Source organism: Scyliorhinus canicula, chromosome 10, assembly GCF_902713615.1.
Source record: "Scyliorhinus canicula chromosome 10, sScyCan1.1, whole genome shotgun sequence".
In the NCBI taxonomy this organism is placed as follows: domain Eukaryota; kingdom Metazoa; phylum Chordata; class Chondrichthyes; order Carcharhiniformes; family Scyliorhinidae; genus Scyliorhinus; species Scyliorhinus canicula.
This window is the reverse complement of record NC_052155.1, coordinates 73,416,624-73,439,882: the sequence shown is the minus strand read 5'-3', so window position 1 is coordinate 73,439,882 and position 23,259 is coordinate 73,416,624. Positions and strand designations below refer to the sequence as shown.

Genomic DNA, 23,259 nt, shown 5'->3' with positions numbered 1-23,259 from the left:
GAAAGAAAATGAATTGGGTACTCTAAATTTATATATATTTTAAAAATCTCTGCCTTCCAGATGGAACAGGACATATGAACTGTACAGACCCACCAGAGATGATGCCGACACAATGGTAGACAGTGGAATTAGTCCTTGAAGTTCTGAACATTGGACCTGGACCCTATGAAGTCTCATGGCATCATGAGCAAGCAAACATAAAAGAAACAAGAGCAAGCCATTCGGTTCCTCAAGCCCTCTCCACCATTCAGTAAGAATATGGCTGATTTAATCATGGCCTGACCTTCTCCTCCAAGTCACATACCATCCTGACTGGAGGAATATTGCAGTTTTTTCATTGTTACTGGGTCAAAATCCTAGAAGTCCCAACTTAATAACATTTTTGAAGAACCTTCACCACATAGACATAGACGTAGAATTTACAGTACAGAAGGAGGCCATTCGGCCCATGGAGTCTGCACCGACCCTTGGAAAGAGCAACCACACCTCCACCCTATCCCCGGAACCCCACTAAACCTTTTTGGACACTAAGGGCAATTTATCATGGCCAATCCATTTCACACGCACATATTTGGACTGTGGGAGGAAACTAGAGCACCCGGAGGAAACCCATGCAGACATGGGGAGAATGTGCAGACTCCGCACAGACAGTGACCCAAGACAGGAATCAAACCCTAGACCCTGGAGCTGTGAAGCAACTGTGCTAACCACTGTGCTGCCCATGGACTGCGACAGCAACAGTTCACAAAGGTGGCTCAGCAACACCATTTCATGGACAGTTAGGGATGGGTAATGCTGTCCTTGTTAGCAATACACAGATCGCATGAATTGATTAACAAAATTAACTTTACGTATGGTAGAATTAGATAGGCCTGAAAAGAAAGCAGAACAGAAGTCTAGCACAAGGTGATAAAATTGCACATAAGGACTTTGCACTGCCTCCTCCACTCTACACTTCAATTTTTAACAAGCGGCCTGAAACAGATGTTTGACACATTTACAAGTGTAACAAGCCTAACACTTGTTTTAACAGCACTGGAAATACCTGATGAATGACAAGCCAATGTTGGGTCAGATACATTTTTAAAATCCTTTGGGCACAGAATGTTGATCTTCAGTATTTTGCCATATTACTCACTGGCAACATCCTGAAAGTAAGTTTCAGGAGTGGAGGGGTGGAACAAAACGGGGCTGGTGAGGTCAGAGGGCCATCATGTGCAGTGTGGACTCAGAGGAAAGGAATGACATTTTTGTAATTTTTAAAAAAACATTTAGTTGGTGGCCATTCCTTAGGCCCCAGCATTCGATGAAGAACACCAGAAAATACATTTTTGTCGCAAATGTAGCAATCTAGCTGAGCGGATTGCATGCTGATTGTAGAACACATCTGAATTTCATCCTATTCTGAATCACAGATTCAGCACAGAAGCAGGCCATTCATCCCGCCGGTTCTCAATGGGAGGCGGCGGTTCTCAATGGGTGCAACTGCTACTCCCCCACCTTCTCCAGGTAGCCATTTTCAGATGTAGTCCATGGAGACCCTACATTGCAGAAAGAGACCACATGGCCCACCGCGTCTGCACCGACCCTCTGAAAGAGCACTCTACCCAGGCCCAGTCATTCCTGGGACCATTCTCGCAAATCTTTTCTACAATCGTTTTAATGCCTTCACATCCTTCCCGAAGTGTGGAGCCCAGAGTTGAGGTTGATTTGGTGTTCTATACCAGGAGTTTTCAAAGTGCAGGTCGAGACCCGGGGGTGGGTGGGTGTCAGAAGGGGCACGGAGGCAGGATCGAATTGCTGCTTGTTACGCCCATCAGCCGCTAACGCAATTTCCCAACAGCAGCATTCGGAAGCCTGCAGGGAAAATCCTACCTAAAATGTCAATTGTGTTCTCCTGAAACAATTACAATGAACATAGATTTGACAGTTAGAAATTCTGGCTTATTGCACCAGATTCATGTTTATCAATATTGCTCCTTTAATTATTTTAAAGAAGTAATTTCTGTGCACTGTAATTGGTTTTGGGGACATAGGTGCTGATTGACGTACATTTGTCAGGAAGATCATGCTGGAGAGAATGCAACTCAGGCGATGTGATTGTGTGTTAACCACTGTAGGTGAGAACAGAATGGGGCTCAGATCTTAAAATCCTACCCTAATTTGCGCTCAGCATTTCTGTCCGGAAATGTGATAAAGCCGGGCGCGGATGATGTTTAAGGTGGCACTTGATTAACCTACCAAACTGTTAAAGCACGGGAGCAACACACCAGGGGCTACTAGGTAGTAATTAAGAACAGGAAAACTAGATGGTTTTCTTTCTCTCCCTTGTTTGGGGCAACAACACTTTAGTGTCCCAATGTTGCCCAGGGAAGACTGGGGAAGCGAACATGATGTGGATTTTGAAGGTAAGCTGGCATGGGTCGCGAAGGTTGGCCAGTTGGCAAAAGTGGGTCCTGGGAAAAAAATGTTTGAAAAACACTGTTCTATACAAGTTCCACATAACATCCTTGCTTTTAGACTCTATGCCCATTTTAATAATATCTAGGATGCTGTATGCTTTATTAACTGCTCTCTCTACCAGTCTTGCATCTTTAGTGACGTTTACACATAGAACATAGAACATAGAACAGTACAGCACAGAACAGGCCCTTCGGCCCTCGATGTTGTGCCGAGCAATGATCACCCTACTTAAACCCATGTAACCCGTATACCCGTAACCCAACAATCCCCCCATTAACCTTACACTACGGGCAATTTAGCATGGCCAATCCACCTAACCTGCACATCTTTGGACTGTGGGAGGAAACCGGAGCACCCGGAGGAAACCCACGCACACACGGGGAGGACGTGCAGACTCCACACAGACAGTGACCCAGCCGGGAATCGAACCTGGGACCCTGGAGCTGTGAAGCATTGATGCTAACCACCATGCTACCGTGAGGCCCTAAGTCATAAGTCATGTAGATTTGTACCCTTTATTTTCTACTGTCTCTCTTGTATTCTTCCTACCGATTCTCTGCATTGAGTTTCATCTGCCCATGTCCACCCATTCCACCAACCTGTACATGTCCTATTGAACTTCCACATTACCATAGAATGCCTGCAGCACAGGAGGCCGCCATTTGGCCCATCGAGTTTGCACCGACCCTCCAAAGAGCACCCTACTACCTCGGCCCAATCTCCCACCCTATCCCCGTAACTGCACTAACACTAAGCGGAAATTTAGCATGGCCGATCCATGTACCCTGCACATCTTTGGACTGTGGGATGAAACAATTAATTTTGTCCTGAATTATTGTTTGCAGAAGCTTCCCCACCACCAAGGTTAAACTGACTGGCCTGGAGTTGCTGGGCTTATTTGTACACCCTTTTTGAACAAGGGTTGAATATTTGCAATTCTCCAATCCTCTGGCATCACCCCTGAGGAAGGTTGGAGGCCACTGCCTCTATAATTTCAACTCCCATTTCCCTTAGTATGTGTATCCCATCCAGTCCTTGTGTCTTACCAATTCTAAGCACCGACATCTACAGGAGTCTGTGAAGCCACAAAGGCACTAAAGAAATAACTCAACAACACTGCAGATCGCAGAAATGCATTTTTTGTGTTGGTTTATCTGGAACATCCTTGGTACCTTCTTTTCAGGAAGTTCCACCTGCTTCCAATCGTTCGCCTTCAGTTGATGCAGCTCATCAAATTTCATACTGACATTTTCAATAGACAACTGCAACATGTCCCAAAATCCTGCCAAGTCTTGGGAGGTTAGTCGAGGACAAGCATTCGGGTTCTGTGCACAGCAGGAAAAGAATGTGTAAGCTTGGCACCAATTTTGTTTTCTAAGAATGCACGCACAGATACATACATGTATGCATTTTTCCGGTTAGATCTTTGTTTTGATGGGTTTTGTTACACTAGTTTAAAAAATCTAATTGGAGATTAAACGATTCAGGTCAGTCACTGTTAGGGCGAATCAATGCTGTCATGGTTACAGTAATTTGGCCAGAACATGAGCAATGGAATGCAGATTAAGACAATATTCACATACCATGTTTTCTTCACATAGTCCACTGAATTGTTGGAACTTCTGGGACATTAAGAGCTGAGCACTTCCAATTGCACTTCGGATTTTCCCCAAAACTAAAGTAAAGCAACAGGAGGAGGAAGTGATTTACTGTGAGCTGTACACTACATAACAAGATTCTAATTCAATAGCTAAGTCAATGTCAGATGAAAATAAGCCTTCTGTGTCACAGAAATAAGAAAACATGTACTCAGCTGAGCGAATAAATGTTGTTAAAAAGCATTTATGCAAAATTGGAGAAACTGTTATAATACTAATTTTCAGAGAACCTGAAACCAATTACATTTTCTGTTAAAGAAACAGTTGAACTACCTTGCTTATGTTAAATTCTGGAGAGTTAAACTAAGTTTTGATTCCAAATCTGTATAAGCAAATTCTCAGGACATCACTGTTTTCCACCTGATCCTATCTTCACCCAACACCATAAATAAGCAAGAGCTGCTGAACAAAAATCAGCAATCCTCCCTAACTCAAAGATACTGAGGCCAAATGGTGCTCCTGTACCACAGCCTCAGCTGGAGAACAACTGACAACACAGAGTCGCCGACTGAAGTCCTTCCTGGTTGGCACAGACCTTGGGACAAACCTTCTTAGCTATTGGACAGTCGCTTTCTTCAAAATATTAGTCTAGAAAATCTACAGGCCCGTGTGGAGTTTGCACATTCTCCCTGTGTTTGCGTGGGTTTCACTCTCACAACCCAAAGATGTGCAGGGTAGGTGGATTGGCCACGCTAAATTACCCCTTAATTGGAAAAAAATAATTGGGTACTCTAAATTATTAAAAAAAAAGAAAATCCACAGGCATACATCTTGGCAATTACTGTCTACCATAGACTCAGGGCATCAAAGGAATGGAAGATGTTCATAGCACTTACTCAAGAACGTTGCTAAATGTGGAACTGAGCATTTCTGGCACTGGACCCAGGGCCGGGATTCGAACCCGGGCCCTCAGCACCGTAGGCAGCTGTGCTAACCACTGTGCTAAGTGCCATGCCAAGTCGACTATTTAAACGGCCAATGGAAAGCTGAAATTTGGAGATCAAGTCCAGCACCAAGGTAATTAGTGTCCAAAATTGCCCTTAGTGTGGATGGGGTTACTGGGTAATGGGGATAGGGTGGAGCTGTAAAACTCTGTAAAACCTGTTCTGCTATTCAATGTGATCACTGTTGCTCTTCTGCCTCAATTCCACATTCCTGCTCACTCCTCACCCTTTGATGCCCTCAAAGGCCGAGAGAGAGAGAGAGACAGGGAGTGTGTGTGAGAGTCAGTCAGTCATCGGGGGTAGATAATTCCAAAGATTCACAACTATTTGAGTGGAGAGGCTTTTCCTTACTTCCCTGAGACGGTGGCCCTGTGTACTTGGTTTCACAGCAGGGAAAGACAGCCTCTCAGTGTCTACTCTGTCAAGTCCCTTCGGTGCTGCTTCCATTGAATGACTGATGGCTGCAGTCAGGAAGAAGACACCTGCTGCTGTTATAAAGACGATGGTAGTTGAGCAGCAGAATTCTGCCCTGACCTCGAATACAATGTAATTGGTTCAATAAACAGGAAAAGTGATGACTCACTGATGCCTGGTGACAGAATTGTAAATAACTCTGACACACTACTTCATCACACACTATTTCATGCTCGACTGAACTGGTCAGAGGTTGTGAATTCTGCGGCGAGTAACTCGCTTCCTGACTCCCCAAAGTCTGTCCACCATCTGCAAGGCACAGATCAGGAGTGTTTTTGAATGCTCTCCACTTCTCTGGATGAGCGTAGCTACAACAATACAAGAAGCTCAACACCATCTCGGACAAAGCCCTTGATTGCTGCCTATCCACTATCTTAACTATTCACTCCCTGCACCACTGAATCATAGTGGTAGCAGTTTGTACCATCGACAAGATGCACTGCAACACCTCACAAAATCTCCTTTGACAGCATCTTTCAAACCCATTACCTCTACCATCTAGGAGAGAAATGTGAACAGCACCACCTGCAAGTTCCCCTCCCAACGACACATCACCCTGAATCGAAACTGTAATTGCTCTTGCTTTACTGGTTGAAAAACCTGGAATTCCTTCCTAGCAGCACTGTGTGTACCTACACCAGATAGACTGCAGCAGTTCAGGACGATGTCTGACCACCAACATCTCATGGGCAACTGGGGATGGGCAACAAATGCTGGCATAGCCAGTGACACACATCTCATGAAAGGATAGGAAACAAAGCTACAAGCTTGGGTACTTTGGTTGGTAAGATTACTGATTTCCTACACCCGTTTCATATCCCTTTCTTTTGTTTTTCATCCGTGAGGGCAGGCAGGACCTCAGACAGGACATCTCACCTGAAAGATGGCACCTATGATAGTGCTGGACACACTCCCTTCTACACTGGAGTGTCAGCCTAGATTTTCATGCTCAGGTCTTTGAGTGAGACTTGAACCCACAACCTGATTCAGAGGCACGAGCAGTAGCGACGGAACCATGGTTGATACTTCAACTCTGTGACAAACAGCTCATCGTGTGAGAACCCCAAGATGTCCACTATGGCTGACACCAGGAGCCAGAAACAAAGGTATTGAAGGCAGTGGTAACATTCACACCGACGGGCAATGATTTGCCACCACGTTCAGCAAGGGGCATGCATGTCTTCTTTTTAAAAAAAAAAAATTTAGAGTACCCAATTCATTTTTTCCAATTAAGGGGGAATTTACCGTGGCCAATCCACCTAACCTGCACATCTTTAGGTTGTGGGGGCAAAACCCACGCAAACACGGGGAGAATGTGCAAACTCGACACGGACAGTGACCCAGAGCCGGGATCAAACCTGGGACCTCGGCGCCGTGAGGCAGCAATGCTAACCACTGCGCCACCGTGCTGCCCCATGCACGTCTTCTTGAAGGATACTGCACGTGTCATGTCTATCCGAGACGGAGGGACATTTCTTCAGAACAGTCAAGGAAGTTGAGTCTCTGTCTGTACACTGCCTCATGTGGTTAATATCTTCTGCACCCTCAACACTACTGTTGTTTTCCTCTCTGATGTTCTTCACTCTGCCATTTTTTATTTTATTGGGGATGGAAGAGAAAGGTAGTACTGCTCACAGGTCAGCTAGCTACACTCTTTGGAGTTGCTCATTCCTACATTGGTCCTTACCCAGCTCTCGACTATGACTCCAAGTAGTTAACATGTGAGAGTGGCCAATGTCCTCGGTAAACTGCTTCGACAGGCAGGCCAAAGGAGGTGAAGGCAACCATTGGGTCTCCAACCGTCGGTGACTTAGGGATTTATCTATCCTGGCATGCAAGGACTGATTCGGCAGGCTCGGAAAATGGGACCAATCTAAAGTCCAATGGTCTTGAAAGTAGGTCAGCATCATGCTGTGGAACACCCATTGCAGCTGGATCCATCTCCAGCCACCTAGACTAGTCTTGTCACTAGACCAAAACAGATCAGGACAAGAGTGTAAGGCTGATGATACACAACTCTCCCTCACTACAATCCAATTCACATGCAAGTCATGGTCATTACACTTCTCCTGTTGTATTTGCAGGACCTTTTGGCACCTTCGTAGCCACCATAAACCTGTCAAACACCTCAGATGATGAACGTGGTCAAGAAAATGTGATTCTCCTCTCTGCGGTTCTCCATTCTCTTATGCACCTCATTAATGACCTTGCCGCTGTGAATGGTTATTACCCTGCTAATCTGAATTCCAATTGAAAGTGCCTATGGTGGCCCCGGTCCTGAATATTTTTGCAATCTTCCAAATTTATTCAATGTGTCTCACTTAAAAATTTCAGAAAGTTTGGTTGTGAAGGATCAAAGTGGAGCCAATCTTTATTTACTTTTATAGGGTTCCATTTTCACAGATATATGTGACAAACATCTCCCTCCGAACCAAACCACCAGAGTTTCAATTTGTTCCTTTTTTTTTTTTTTTTATAAATTTAGCGTACCCAATTATTTTTTCCAATTAAGGGGCAATTTAGTGTGGCCAATCCACCTATCCTGCACATCTTTTGGGTTGTGGGGGCGAAACCCACGCAGACACGGGGAGAATGTGCAAACTCCACACGGACAGTGACCCAGGGCCGGGATTCGAACCCGGGTCCTCAGCGCCGTAGGCAACAATGCTAACCACTGTGCCACCGTGCTGCCCGTATTTGTTCCTTTTTGTACCTATTTTGTAGAACATATTACCAATTAATTGCTCCGTTTTCCCCAAATTTAAAGTGCTCTATTCTTTCTTTTTCCAATTAAGGGGCAATTCAGCTTGGCCAGTCCACCTACCTTGCACATCATGGATTACCCCACTTGAAAGGGACATGACAAAAATAAAAAGTTTCCTAAGTTTCCTACAATCAGCCTACAATCAATCCCTCTCCCTTTCGAAACACAAAACGTTTCGCTCACAGATACGGATCTTGAATTGGAGTGGGTAATAAACAAATAGGGCTTGAGGTAGGTAGCAAACTATTATCTGCAAACTTCTGTCTGATTTCTTGTCTGAAACTGGCTGCAGGATCAACTCACGATGGCAGGAGGCCAGTGTTGGCGACTGAAAGAATGGACCGCGATTCTCAGGAATCTTGAACGTGGGGGTGGTGGGGCAGGGAAGAGGGTAGGTAGGTGGGGTTTCTGGGTCTCCCCCTAGCCCAAGAAGAAACTTAAAAATTCAATTAAAATGATATTCTTGGAGTTGCATGATGCACTCCAGTCCCTCCACCTCACCAACCCTGCCAGTCATGAAAGGCCTGAAGTGTACTAGTTTACAAAGCATGCTCCCTTATCAGGGATAACTGGGATGGATGCAGCCACAGAAAGGAGTCTGGCCGAGTGACCGCCTCGAATGCCCGTTGTCTGGACTTGTTAATGGCCACTTTGGTGAACCCCAGGACCAGTCCAACAAAGGAGTCCATTGATCTGCCTGCTTCCCTCCATGGCCAGTGAGAGGGTGGAGGGGGGAGGGGGGAGATCAGAAATGTGGGGTTGAAACGCAACTAGAAATCGGGGAGCAGCCCCTTCAGATTATGAAAGAGGTGCTGCAGCCTCGCACATACACTACGTAAATAGGAAACATAGACTCCACCAGGCTACAGAAAATACAGGCAGCCTGGGAGGCTGTGAATCAACTTAATACTCTATTGCATGGGATTTCCTTAACACCCTCCATGTCATATCCCTGATGGACAAAGGGAAGGCTCCTGCAGAGGGAGTCTCCCACTGTTCCCTTTTCTAGGGGCACAAGTGAATCTCCAATTAATGCCGACCACCTGCATAACACAAAACATCACAACTCTCAGAAAAATGTTTGCCAGAGAGAACTGAGAAAGAGCTATATGCAATAAACCTCGACTTTAATTTCTCAGTGCAAATACAAATATATCCATGTGGTGCTGCTTAATCTCACCTTCATTTGAGTGGCAAATTTCACCAGGAAACCCATGTTGGAAGGTGTTAAATTGAAATCCCTGTTAAAAACTCCTCAAATTCACCACAGTATGTTAGAATGATCAATCTGCCTCCGGCAAACAGGTAACTCACTCACACTAAAACTAGTGTTGGGAAAAGATGTGGAAATTTTACTATTTTTACCTTTCAACCTACAATCCTCCCTGAACAGGCGCTGGAATGTGGCGACTAGGGGCTTTTCACAGTAACTTAATTTGAAGTCTACTTGTAACAATAAGCCATTTTCATTTCATTTCACAATCAGTCCACTTTGGGTTTAAAATCCCTCTCCCTTTCGAATGGCAAAATAGTTTCGCTCACACGTGCAGTCTGCACATCCTCCCCGTGTGTGCGTGGGTTTCCTCCGGGTGCTCCGGTTTCCCCCCACAGTCCAAAGATGTGCAGGTTAGATGCATTGGCCATGATAAATTGCCCTTAGTGTCCAATATTGCCCTGAGTGTTAGGTGGGGTTACTGGGTTATGGGGATAGGGTGGAGGTGTTGACCTTGGGTAGGGTGCTCTTTCCAAGAGCTGGTGCAGACTCGATGGGCCGAATGGCCTCCTTCTGCACTGTAAATTCTATGTAAATAAACAAATGGGGCTTGAGGTAGGTAGCAAACTATTATCTGCAAACCTCTGTCCGATTTCTTGCCTGAAACTGGCTGCAGGATCAACTCAATGGCAGGAGGCCATTGTTGGGGACTGAAAGAATGGACTGCGATTCTCGGGTATCTTGAATGTGGGGGTGGTGGGGCAGGGAACAGGGTAGGTAGGTAGGGTTGCTGGGTCTCCCCTTAGCCCAAGAGGAAAGCAAAAATAAATAAAGATACTTACCTTTTAGGCCTATTGTGTCTTCATTTACTCCTCCTGCAAGGTGGTCTTGGTGGAAAAACCTTGACCTGGTTTCCACCCCTCAGTTAAAATACAAGTCAGATGTATCTGTTTCCCAGCCATGCTGCATTTTCCTCCTGTAACAGTTCCTCAATTTGATCATCATTTTCATTGGGCCAGCCTCGATGGTTTATTTTTAGTGTTCCCGGGACATCACTGGCAGCTTCCATAATTACTGACTTGTAGGTTGACCATGTGACTTCAATATTCTCACTTGCGTTGCTCAAGTCTGAGCCTGAATTGTTCACAGCTCTGTCTGTATGCCAGATTCTGTACATCTAGCTTCTTGAAGATCTTGCCTATGTTAGTCTTCTTTTTGGCGAGATAGTAAATTTCATATTGCAATGTAGCATCCTGTGGTCTCCTCATAACCTGATGATCGCAGCGTCTGCATGGTCTCGCCAATGTACCGCGCTTCGGGACATCCTTTCCTGCAGCATATGAGCTAGACAACGTTGGCCGTGTCGCACGAGTAATAACCACGTACCTGGTGGGTGGTGTTCTTATGTGTAATGGTGGTACCCACGTCGATGATCTGGCACATCTTGCAGAGATTGCCATGGCAGGGCTGTGTGGCGTCGTGGTCACTGTTCTGAAGGCTGGGTAGTTTGCTGCAAACAATGGTTTGTTTGAGGTTGTGCGGTTGTTTGAAGGCAAGTAGTGGGGGTGTGGGGATGACCTTGGTAAGATGTTCATCTTCATCAATGACATGTTGAAGACTTCAACACGTCATTGATGAAGACGAACCTCTTGCCAAGGTCATCCCCACACCCCCACTACTTGCCACAATGTTGCCTACTTCAGTAACATTCAGTACGCGCGACAACGCAGAAATGCCGAGCAGAAACTTCTCGCCAAGTTCCGCACACATGAGTACTGCCTCAACCGGGACCTTGGATTCATGTCCCAGTACATTCCCCCCACCCACAACCTGGCCTGGGCTTGCGAAATCCTACCAATGTCCTGGCTTGAGACAATTCACACCTCTTTAACCTGTGATATCCCTCTCTCTGGATCTGTAAAGATTTAATTACCTGCAAAGACTCGCATTCAAAGTATCGCCTTTCATCTTTGACTTTGTCTATATATATGTTTCTGGAACCTACCTCTTCCTTCAGCTGAGGAAGGAGCAGTGCTCCGAAAGCTAGTGATTCGAAGCAACCCTGTTGGACTTTAACCTGGTGTTGTAAGACTTCTTACTGTGCTCACCCCAGTCCAATGCCGGCATCTACACATCGTGATCTTCAGTCATCTCACAGCAGTATCAATTCAATCTGACAAGGAGATCCATCTCAAGCTATGGAACAACATACCCTGTGTATCATTGATGGTGAATCAGATAATTCACATTTGGAATAAGGCAGCCAATGAGGTTCTGCTGCTGTGAACCCATTGAGGGATGACTCAATCGCCTGTGGTTCATTATTCCAAATTACACTGCCATCCGGCACGCTTGGTTTGGGATCCTGCACTACATTTATCCTCACCTCAATATGGGGGTGGACCACCTGAACATGAGAACATCAAGCACTTGCCTGCCGGACACTGAAATGCCTCCTCTTTAACACAGACATTGTGCCCTCATGTTCAGCCCTGGCCCGTGCGAAGTCCACAATGTGCACACACCATGAAGCCTTCAAGAGCACACATCAATGCTAATAAAGAGACACTTCAGCTTCAGCGCATCCTTGCTCCTATCCCATTACTCCCCTCCACATTGTATAAAGCAACAATGTGCATTTACAGGCATGTTCAAAGGTTATATGCCTGCCTGAAATCACCATATAGAATTTGCATCAGTGATCTCAGCGAGTGCTCAGGTGAGATGACGCATAGCGCTGCTTACCTACATTGTGACGAGAGCCTCGTCCCCGCAATAGACAAAATTATAGGGTGAGATATACTGAAAGTTGGATATGTGAACACCAGGACAATGTGGTGGAGCTTCATCGCAAGGTGTTCCCACTTACTGGTGAGCTCAGCAGATGTAAACTTTGAAAGTCGAAATGCGGTTAGCTGACACCAGCGCACACAAGCTCAGAGTATGGGCTCATATAGGTTGACCATCGCTTATCTGAAACTCTGAAAAATTCTGAAATCGACACTTTTTCTCGAGTGCCGATGACGTCACGAGTGGGAAATCCCACAAGGCTCTGGGAAGGTTCCCGGGCGATGCGCAGGTCCCAACGTGCCGCACATGTGCATTATCACATTATATTCCAAATTCCAAAATCCGCTACACACTTGGCCCCAAGCATTTCAGATAAGCAATGTTCAACCTGCAGCAGGAAAACCCTGCCGAGAGGGAGAGAGTTCATCGTGTTTCATGATATATCACCCTTCTCCAAACATTATCAAATCTCTTGCACACTATACCTTCACCTTTCAAGAATTCAGCCGAGATAGGAGAACACCTCTGCTACAATATTACACAGCCAAGAACAAACATAACATGACGCTGTAAATTATGTAAACTAGGTTTGCTTTACAAACACACTTAACATAAATAATATCAAGACTGATCAGGAAAAGGGCCACACACTAGGTGATATGGAAGCACACTACATAGACTAGAGGCCCATGATAGTGACATCTACAATAAGTGGAAGGGGGATGGGGAAAGAGACACACTTGATTGACTAACACAGCTCATAAAAAGGAGGCATGGGTGCGATTCTATCTACATTTGTGTACATGATATACATGTTATGAACACCTGTGCCATCATTGTGCTCCTAAACCTTCTAACTTTCCTAACTCTAGCACTACATCTTGGTTCTTCCCAGACATCTACAGCAGTAGTGGGGGCAATCTGACACTGTCATGACCTGTTGTCTCTGATGGTGGGCGTCCTCTGCTTTCGGTGTCCTGTGTCAAGCTGGTGCACTCACCTGGGCCTGTGGAATTGGAGGTAATGGAGTCATAAGAAGAGGGGATTTGGATGGGATGGAGAGTTCCGGAGTCTCCTAGCTGCTGGTCCTCCTCCCTCTAGATGCCCCAGGACACCTGGCTGGCTCCCTGAGGAGAAGGGGCACCAGGAGTGAGATCCAGATGCCCCATCCCTCTCGCACGTAGTCACTGATGAATGTCACCAAGGACGACTGCATTAGAGTGCTGCTCTTGGAGGAGTGAAGGACCAATGTCACAGATGAAGGTCTCCACTCTCCGCCAATCTGCCAATGTTGACCTTGTAAATGACATCGCTTCCTTTTTTTTATCCAATTAAGGGGCAATTTAGTGTGGCCAATCCACCTACCTTGCACACCTTTTTGGGTTGTGGGGGTGAGACCTGATGTGTTGGGTAAGCTGGGTCTGCGAGGGCTGCGTTTACTGCAGCAGTGAGAGAAACAGGCTTCCAACACTAGAAGAAATTCAACTCTATTTTATTGAACTCTTGACTATTAAACATACTTTAACTGTGGGTTGACACTATGCTGAGTTGACTGGAGACCTGAGGCTAACCTGACCAGACTATCTTACTACCACATGGTGGATGTTCTAATTGTTGCTCACGGGCTCTGACTGTCTCAGAGGCTGGATCCCAAGAGAGCGGCTAAACTAATGACCTCTGGCTTTATAGTGGTCGTGTCCTGTCTGGCGATTGGCTGCTGTGTTCTGTGTGTTACATAGAACAGTACAGCACAGAACAGGCCCTTCGGCCCTCGATGTTGTGCCGAGCAATGATCACCCTACTCAAACCCACGTATCCACCCTATACCCGTAACCCAACAACCCCCCCCTTAACCTTACTTTTTAAGGACACTACGGGCAATTTAGCATGGCCAATCTACCTAACCCGCACATCTTTGGACTGTGGGAGGAAACCGGAGCACCCGGAGGAAACCCACGCACACACGGGGAGGACGTGCAGACTCCACACAGACAGTGACCCAGCCGGGAATCGAACCTGGGACCCTGGAGCTGTGGAGCATTTATGCTAACCACCATGCTACCGTGCTGTCCACGTTCATTGGTCATCCTGTGTGTAAATCAATGCCTGTCTGTGCACCATCATATACTTGTGTGTATATTATGACAAGACCCACGCAGATACAGGGAGAATTTGCAAACTCCACACGGACAATGACCGGGGGCCGGGATCGAACTCGGGCCGTTGGCATTGTGTGGCAGTAGTGCTAACCACTGTGTCACCGTACTGCCCTGCTGACATCCTTTCCTACTGTTTTTTTAATTCATTCATGGGATGTGGGTTTCACTGCCTGGGCCGACATTTATTGTCCACCCTGAATTGCCCTTAAGTTCCTGTAATTGTCACTGCAGCTTCAGCAACTGATTCAGGATCGCGTTCGGAGGCTTGTCCTCTGACTTGGACTTTGCAGAATTGTGGCCTTCAACAGTCCTCCGAGTGCCGGCGACTTCAAATGACCCTGCCTCTGCCTGCTATCAACCAGATTGTGGGCCGTGCTCACCAGATTGTGAAATCAAAACTGTTCTAGATGCAGGTTCCACTGAGGTGCGTGTCTCTACACAGGTGGAATGTGTGGGTGAGTACTGTGATGGGTCTTTGAGGATGCTGTCCTCAGATTCCTCATCGGAAGTTTCCTCTGCAGAGCATGGGGAACTGGGCAGAGGTACTATGAAAGAAAGTCGAGATAATCAGAACGCTCACATTAGCGCTGACTGATGGGATGACCTGGTACATGATCCTCATGTGGGTTTTTGCTGCTGACCTCACCGTCACTGCAGGCATGACCCTTATCTTCTGTGGCTTTCTCAATGTCGTGATTCTTGAACTCCATGAGGACCTTAAGGCGGGGGGCAGCACGGTGGCACCAGTGGGTTAGCCCTGTTGCCTCACGGTGCCGTAGTCCCAGCTTCGATCCCGGCTCTGGGTCACTGCCTGTGTGGAGTTTGCGCATTATCCCCGTGTTTGCTTGGGTTTCACCCCCACAACCCAAAGATGTGGAGGCTAGGCGAATTGGCCACACTAAACTGCCCCTTAATTGGAAAAAAAAATGAATTGGATACTCTAAATTTATTTTAAAAAAGGAGGACCTTAAGGCACTCCATTCTCGGTCTGAGACCTCTCCCTTTTATCGTGTGTGATCTTGTCCGACATGAAGACAGATGGAGAGAGTGTGAGCTGGATGCATGCTAGGCCACATGAGAAAGTTACCTGGCACATGTGGATGGTGAGTGGTGTTATGGGTGAGATGAAGAAATGACCAGCAGAGGAGATGAAGGTTTGTGTGGGAGAGTGAGCCGTGATATCCCTTGAGCTGGCGGTGGGCGAGATGCCAGTGAATGTATGATGGGCTTCTGAGTGTGAGAGTTTAGATTGAAAAGGTGGTTGACTTACCCTGGTGGCATGGATGAGATCATTCATCCTTTTTCTGCACCGGATGATTGACCTCTTCTGTGCAGCGTGTCCAATGACCATCACTTCCCAATCTGGATTGGTCACTGTGGCCAGCTGTAAGGTAGAGGTCATGGCGGCGGGTCTCCACAGCGTCCAGCAGCCAGCCCTGGGAGGCATCACTGAACTTGGGGGTAGCAGTCTTCTTGCATTTGGGACCCATCTCTGCATTGTGCAGCAGTCGCAGGAACACATATCGAGATAGCTGTGAATGGGTGCAGTTTAAATATGGTGCCCAGAGTGAGGAAGTGTTGCAGTCAAGATGTGGTGGGAGAATCAGAGGCCGCCCTCCAGTGATCAGGATTGTTTCCCAATCTGCATAATTAATGAAGTGGGGAGCAGATGTTGCAGCCGGCGGGAAAAACACAATTTTCACACCCACTGCCCCACTTACTTGATCCTGGCTGGGTCACTGTCCGTGTGGAGTTTGCACATTCTCCCCGTGTCTGCGTGGGTCTCACCCCCACAACCCAACAATGTACAGGATAGGTGGAATGGCCATGCAAAATTGAAATGAAATGAAAATCGCTTATTGTCACGAGTAGGCTTCAATTAAGTTACTGTGAAAAGCCCCTAGTCGCCACATTCCGGCGCCTGTCCGGGGAGGCTGGTACGGGAATCGAACCGTGCTGCTGGCCTCCCTTGATGGGTAAAAAAGAATTGGGTACTCAAATTTTATTGAAAAAAATATACTGAGCTATACGTCTTTGCTCCTCTCTTGAACTTTTCACTGCCTTTGTGTTGTCAGATTCCACAAACGAATAACAAAAAAATTAACTTTGAGGGGACTGAAATCATCTTCAGCCTCTGCCTCAAATTCTCACTTTTCCCCTTTCACTAACTCAGATTGAAGTAGAAAGTTTTCAACTTCCGTGTCCTATTCCGGGTTCAATTCCCGCTTGGGTCACTGTCTGTGCGGAGTCTGCATGTTCTCCCCGTGTCTGCGTGGGTTTCCTCCGGGTGCTCTGGTTTCCTCCCACAAGTCCTGAAAGACGTGCAGTTAGGTAATTTGGAAATCCTGAATTCTCCCTCCACGTACCCGAACAGGCGCCGTAGTGTGGAGACTAGGGGCTTTTCACAGCAACTTCATTGCAGTGCTAATATAAGCCTACTTGTGACACTAATAAAGATTGTTATTAGTGCAATTCAGGGATAATCTTGCCCCAAGTGTTTTTGTACTTTGCCTTCTGTCAATAGATGGTTTTGCTGATCGACATATCACAGTGGGTGAAAAGACTCAGGAGGAGCATGCCATTGCTATTGCATTTCTCCACACCTTCCCCAGGACACCAATCCCAAACCAGATAGTCGGCTCCTACTTTTGCATTGACAATGAACTTGCCCACCTGTTGGGTATTTATAATAGCTCAGTCAAGATCCTTTTTCAACTTTTCCTTGATATTTTTAGGATTAGTCATTGTTGGAGCATGTGCACTGATAACTGTCACATACTTGTTCACATGAGGTAGGTGTAGTCATGAGGTAATTTTTCAATGCCCTTAGGGAATATCAAATTTATTGCAATGTCAGGTTTGATGGCAAAGCTGATTCTTGCCTCAAGCCTCTCAATCTTTGGTTTGTTTATCGAGAAGAATGCATAGCCTGTTTAGAACTCGGTTAGTGGGCCCGCCTCTGCTGGGCAGGTTTCATGAAAAGAAGCAATGTCAATATTGTATCGTGACATCTCCCTGCGAACCGGAGCAGTTCTGTCTTGGAATCGGGAGCTGTTGTTTTCATCAAGTAGAGTTTGTAGTTCTACCAAGTTAATTGGAGTTGCTGTTTCTTCTTTTTTTTGTCTCGACCACAATATACTGTCGTGCAGTATTTTCAAACTTTTTTGCACGGGACTCATTTTTACCAACCGGCCATCCTTTGTGACCCACGCCCTCCGACCTTCGCGACCCTCGCCAGCCAACATTCGTGACCCACCATTTTCGCATACCTTTAATGTGACAGGTGAGCCTGCTTGGTCCTCATGATCTCAGTCGCTTTGTTATTCAATATTACATTTCTGAAAATGATTCCAGTTGATGATTTAAGGGGCGGGGTCGGAGAATCGCCGGCGGGCTGCTTGAATCCTGCCCCCGCCGGCTGCCGAATTCTCCGGCGACGGAAATTTGGCAGGGGTGGGAATCGCGCTGCGCTGGCTCTCCGGCCCGCAATGGGCCGAGTGGCCGCCCGTTTTTTTGCCGGACCCGCCGGCGTAAATTAGAGTAGGTCCTTACCAGCGGGACCTGGTGGCGCGGGCTGCCTCCGGGGTTCTCGGGGGGGTGGTCTGGCCCTGGGAGGTTCCCCCACGGTGGCCTGGCCCGTGATCGGGGCCCACCGATCCGCGGGCGGGCCTGTGCCGTGGGGGCACTCCATTCTTCCGCACCGGCGTCTGTAGCGGTCCGCCATGGCCGGTGCAGAGACAAAGACCTCTGGGCATGCGCGGGGATGACGCTAGCACACACTGGCGCTCCCGCGCATGCGCCAACACGCACCAGCAGGCGGAGATCCTTTGGCGGCGGTTGGCGTGGCGCCAAACGCCTTCCCCACCAGGCGGCAGGGTGCAAAACACTCCGGGGCCGGCCTAGACCTGAAGGTACAGAGGATTCCAGACCTTTGAGGCGGCCCGACGCCGGAGCGTTCACGTCACTCCTTCCCACCGGAGTCGCCCGCCCCGCTGATTACGGCAGAATCCCACCCAAGATCTTACTGCATCCGTTGAAAAACATCAAGAAGTTTGTCCTTAGATCTTCCCATTACACCCGCAAGGGGGGGGGGGGGGGGGGGGGGGGGGGGGCAGGACTAAAGGGGCTGCCGTTCAAACAAGCCCGACATAAATTCCGCTACCTGGGGATCCAAATAGCCCATGACTGGAAAGGGATCCACAAATGGAACCTCACCAGCCTGACGGAGGAAGTTAAAAAGGACCTGCAAAGATGGAACACACTCCCGCTCTCCCTCGCGGGGAGAGTTCAGACGATCAAAATGAACGTACTGCCCAGGTTCCTCTTCCTGTTTAGATCCATTCCGATCTACATCCCCAAGGCCTTTTTCAAAGCGCTGGACAAGCTCATCATGGCGTTCGTATGGGGGGGTAAAAATGCTAGGATCCCAAAGAAGGTCTTACAAAAAACAAAAACCAGGGGAGGGTTAGCCCTCCCGAATCTACAATTCTACCACTGGGCAGCAACAGCCGAGCGAGTAAGGGGATGGATCCAGGAGCCAGAAGCTGAGTGGGTGCGTGCGGAGGAGGCCTCCTGCATGGGAACCTCCCTCCAGGCCCTCGCCACGGCAGCACTCCCATCCCCACCCAAAAAACACTCCAGCAGCCCAGTGGTGACAGCCACCCTCCAATCCTGGAACCAACTGCGGCAGCAACTTGGCCTGACCAAAATGTCGAACAGGGCTCCCATCTGCAACAACCATAGGTTCAAACCAGCACTGACCGACGCCACCTTCAAAAGGTGGAGGCAGGACGGGGGGACACTGACAGTCAGGGACCTATACACGGACGACAGGATCGCAACACTGGACGAACTGACAGAGAAATTTCAGCTAGCTGGGGGGAACGAGCTACGGTACCTGCAGCTCAAAAACTTCCTACGAAAGGAGACAAGGACGTACCCACAACCGCCACGACAGACACTACTGGAAGACCTACTGGACGCAAGTATCCTAGAGAAAGGGAACTGTAGTGACATGTATGACCGACTGGTAGATAGGGACGACACCGTACTGGACGCAACAAGGAGGAAATGGGAGGACGACCTGGGGATGGAGATAGGGTGGGGACTCTGGAGCGAAGCACTGCATAGGGTCAACTCCACCTCCACATGCGCAAGGCTCAGCCTGACGCAACTAAAAGTGGTACATAGAGCCCACTTAACAAGAACCCGTATGAGTAGGTTCTTCCCGGAGGTGGAAGACAGATGTGAACGGTGCCAAAGAGGCCCGGCCAACCACGCCCACATGTTCTGGTCTTGCCCCAGACTCGTGGAGTACTGGACAGCCTTCTTCGAGGTTATGTCCAAAGTGGTGGGAGTGAGGGTGGAGCCATGCCCGATAGTGGCGGTCTTCGGGGTTTCAGAACAGCCAGATCTATTCCTGGGGAGGAGGGCGGACGCCCTTGCCTTTGCCTCCCTGATCGCCCGCCGTAGAATCCTGTTTGGCTGGCGGTCAGCAGCACCGCCCAGAGCTGCGGACTGGCTGTCCGACCTCTCGGAATCTCTCCAAATGGAGAAAATCAAATTTGCCATCCGAGGGTCGGACGACGGCTTCCACAGAACGTGGGAGCCATTCATGCAACTGTTCCGGGACCTATTTGTGGCCAATGTACAAGAGGAAGAATAGTCGGGGGAAGGTAGCGGGAGGGGGGGGGGGCTACAGGTTCGTTACGGGGGTTCGATGGCTAGCTAAGGCCCAAAACCAAACTAAATAAACATGTTGAGGGGGGGGGGGGGGGGGGCGCAGTTACTACTACGAAGATGCTTACCTGTAAATATGTATGTTAATTTTTGCGTGTTTGTTTTTTTTTTGTTTCTCTCTCCTAACAATTTGTAATTTGTTCAATATAAAATATGAAAACTGAATAAAAACATTTATAAAAAAAAAAGAAGTTTGTCCTTGAATTCGCCATTTAGTCTTCAAATGTCTTTAAAGTTTTGAGAGTTTAAAACTTTCATTTGCCAGTGCTTCTCTGCATATAACACACATGAACTTTGAAACCTAATTTGCAGTGGCACAATTAATGGACCCACACCTCAAGTCATCATCTTTATGCTGCTTTGTTCCTGTTTTCAGCTTCTTCTTCCTAAGTTGTTCACCAGATGCCCTGGAGTTAACAGTGCTGGCAGTGCAAAATGGAGGAATTTCTCTTGCGCCCATTGGTGTAAGGGTTATGTCACCTGCTCTGTCCCTCCGCTCCAGACAGGAAGGCTCCAGCGATTTAAAAAAAAATCTGCTCCTGGGTCAGCACGTTGACATCGGGAGGAGGCGTTCTGCCCCACTGGGCTTCGGGCCCGTGCACTGCTGAGGGAGCACGCATATGTGGAACGGCTGGCTTTCTGAAAACTGGTTGTTGCTGGCACTTCTTCCAACGATTGGGAATGCCGTGATGCATGGCCCTGCGCTCAGGAATGTCACGGAGCCATACGGCGTGGTATTCCCGACATGAGTTGCGACTCTGGGTTTAAAAATGACTGCAGTAGTGTGCATGTATGAATACTAAAGGAGTGCATTTCAGAATATAATGGGGTGCGCGTGTGTCAAGTAGGTGGTAAGATGTGCACACAAGAGTTGATTAAAATAGAGATGGATTGTGCTTGGTCAGGTGCGCTCTCTCAGTCTTGCATATCTGTACCTGGTAGTTTGACAAGTCAAGATCCTTGGATAGGTGGTGGACTGCAGCAAATGATCTGCAATACCGTCTGCACCCATGTCAGTAAGCTTTACTGGGCTGTGTATTCAGGTAGAACCTACGGCAGGAGTAAGCCGCATCCTACTTCACAGCTAGATGGATAACTGTACCTGGTCCTCGACAGCCACCCTTGTGCTTTGACGTAGCTTCTCTTTGCATACCAGCCGCCACACTCTGGTAACTGCATTGGCTTGCAGGCCAAACCAGGCGAGAGTACCATGCAGGCTGATGTTCACATGCGAGGGAGAAGACCCATCTTCAACCTCCTTTCTTCAAGTGAACAGACAAAGCTGTTTGACGAATGTAGCGGAGAAAATTATATTCCTTTTCTAGCACTGATCGTATCACAGCACAGCTGTGGGGATAATGGTAAAGTTCATCAAAATGTCAAATACCCTTGCATATTCAGCCTTGGTCGCCTGGAACCAAGTCTCTATAATGGCTATCATCTCATACCATACTCATTTATCTCAATCCATCAATTCATCCAACTACTGTGTTCATTCAGATAAAGAACCTTTAATTCTGTCTCTTTAACCATTTTTCCTACCCTGGCATTATTTGCTGGTGCTCTCATGTTTATAGGATCTAGCACGGTGGTGCAGTGGTTAGCATTGCTACCTCACGGCGCCGAGGTCCCAGTTTGATCCCAGCTCCGGGTCACTGTCCGTGTGGAGTTTGCACATTCTCCCCGTGTTTGCGTGGGTTTCACCCCCACAACCTAAAGAGGTGCATGGTAGGTGGATTGGCCATGCTAAATTGCCCCTTAATTGGAAAAAATGAATTGGCTACTCTAAATTTATAAAAGGACAATGTTTGTAGGATCTGTCCCTTCCTATCACACACTGGTTATCATTTGAAATATTGCTAACCTACCTTATTGCCTTGTCCTTTATTGACAACTTCCTAAATCTCCCTTCACATGAGCCCTCCCCACTGCAGTTTGCTTTAATGCCTTTTCTACAGCTTTAGTTACATTATTTGCCAACTGGTCCCAGCATGGTTGAAGACTGTCCACACCCCCTTCTTTCCTCAGTTCTGGTTTCAGTACTACATTAATCAAAACCTACTTCTCCCACACCAATCTCTGAGCCACACATTCAACTTTCTGATCTTATTCACCCCATGTCAATTTATTCATGCCTCGGGTAGAAACCCAAAGGATGGTTGACACGGTGGTGCAGTGGTGAGCACTGTTGCCTCATGGCACCGCCGACTTGGGTTTGATCACGGCCCCAGGTTACTGTCCATGTGAAGCTTGCACATTCTCCCTATGTCTGCATGGATCTCACCCCAACGACCCTGTGGTAGTCAGTATTATGGGTATTATGATACCCAGGTTGAGGCTGTAAGACCATTGGTGTGGGAGGTACCCGAGACAGCAAGATCATTGGGGAAGCCAGTAAGGCGGAGTATAAGAGTCTGTGTCTCCCCAGCTGCTGCATTCTGTACCTGCGCTGCTGGGGGAAACATCTAGTCCAATAAAGCCTTCAATTGTACTCCAATCTCGCTTCGAGAGTTATTGATCGTGTTTAATTTATTGGACTAGATTTTTAAGAATGGAGCTCCGCATCAAGCCGGAGTGTCTGCAACTTAGCCCCCATGCGGCAAACTCAGCGGCAACCTTCAAACACTGGTTGGCGTGCTTCAACGGGTACCTTAGGATGGCCACGACTACACCCACGGAGGTCCAGAAACTGCAAGTTCTCCACTCGAGGGTGAGCCAGAGAGCTAAATGCTCATCGAGGATACGGACGATTTAGAGGCCGCGATGGCCCTGTTGAAAGGACACTATATTCGCCCAGTAAATCAGGTCTCTGCCCGACATCCGCTAGCAACAAGGCGACAAATCCCAGGGAAATCACTAGACGAATTCTACTGTGCACTTCTGGTACTAGGTAGGAACTATGACTGTCCGCAAGTTTCAGCCAGCGACACACAGAACTTATGATCCCGGACGCATTTGTTGCAGGTATGCTGTCCTCCCAAATCCGTCAGCAGCTACCAGAGAAAGAGACACTAGGTCTCAGGGAGGCACGAGCCCTTGCTAGCTCCCTGGATGT

The 23,259-nt window shown here is 47.7% G+C and overlaps 1 protein-coding gene across 11 annotated transcripts in view; it reads right to left on the bottom strand.

The window, feature by feature from the left end:
- dlgap1a (discs, large (Drosophila) homolog-associated protein 1a) overlaps window positions 1–23,259 on the bottom strand; it is a 1,116,163-nt gene that overhangs the window by 17,573 nt on the left and 1,075,331 nt on the right. For 10 of the 11 annotated variants that reach the window (XM_038809170.1, XM_038809173.1, XM_038809169.1 and 7 more), the window contains 2 exons: window positions 4,047–4,138; window positions 3,636–3,788 (listed from right to left, as the gene is read on the bottom strand). The exons of the other annotated variant lie outside the window; for it this stretch is intronic. In XM_038809170.1, coding sequence (XP_038665098.1) covers window positions 3,636–3,788; window positions 4,047–4,138 — 245 coding nt within the window. The remainder of the gene's footprint in view (window positions 1–3,635; window positions 3,789–4,046; window positions 4,139–23,259) is intronic. 11 annotated transcript variants of the gene reach the window in all.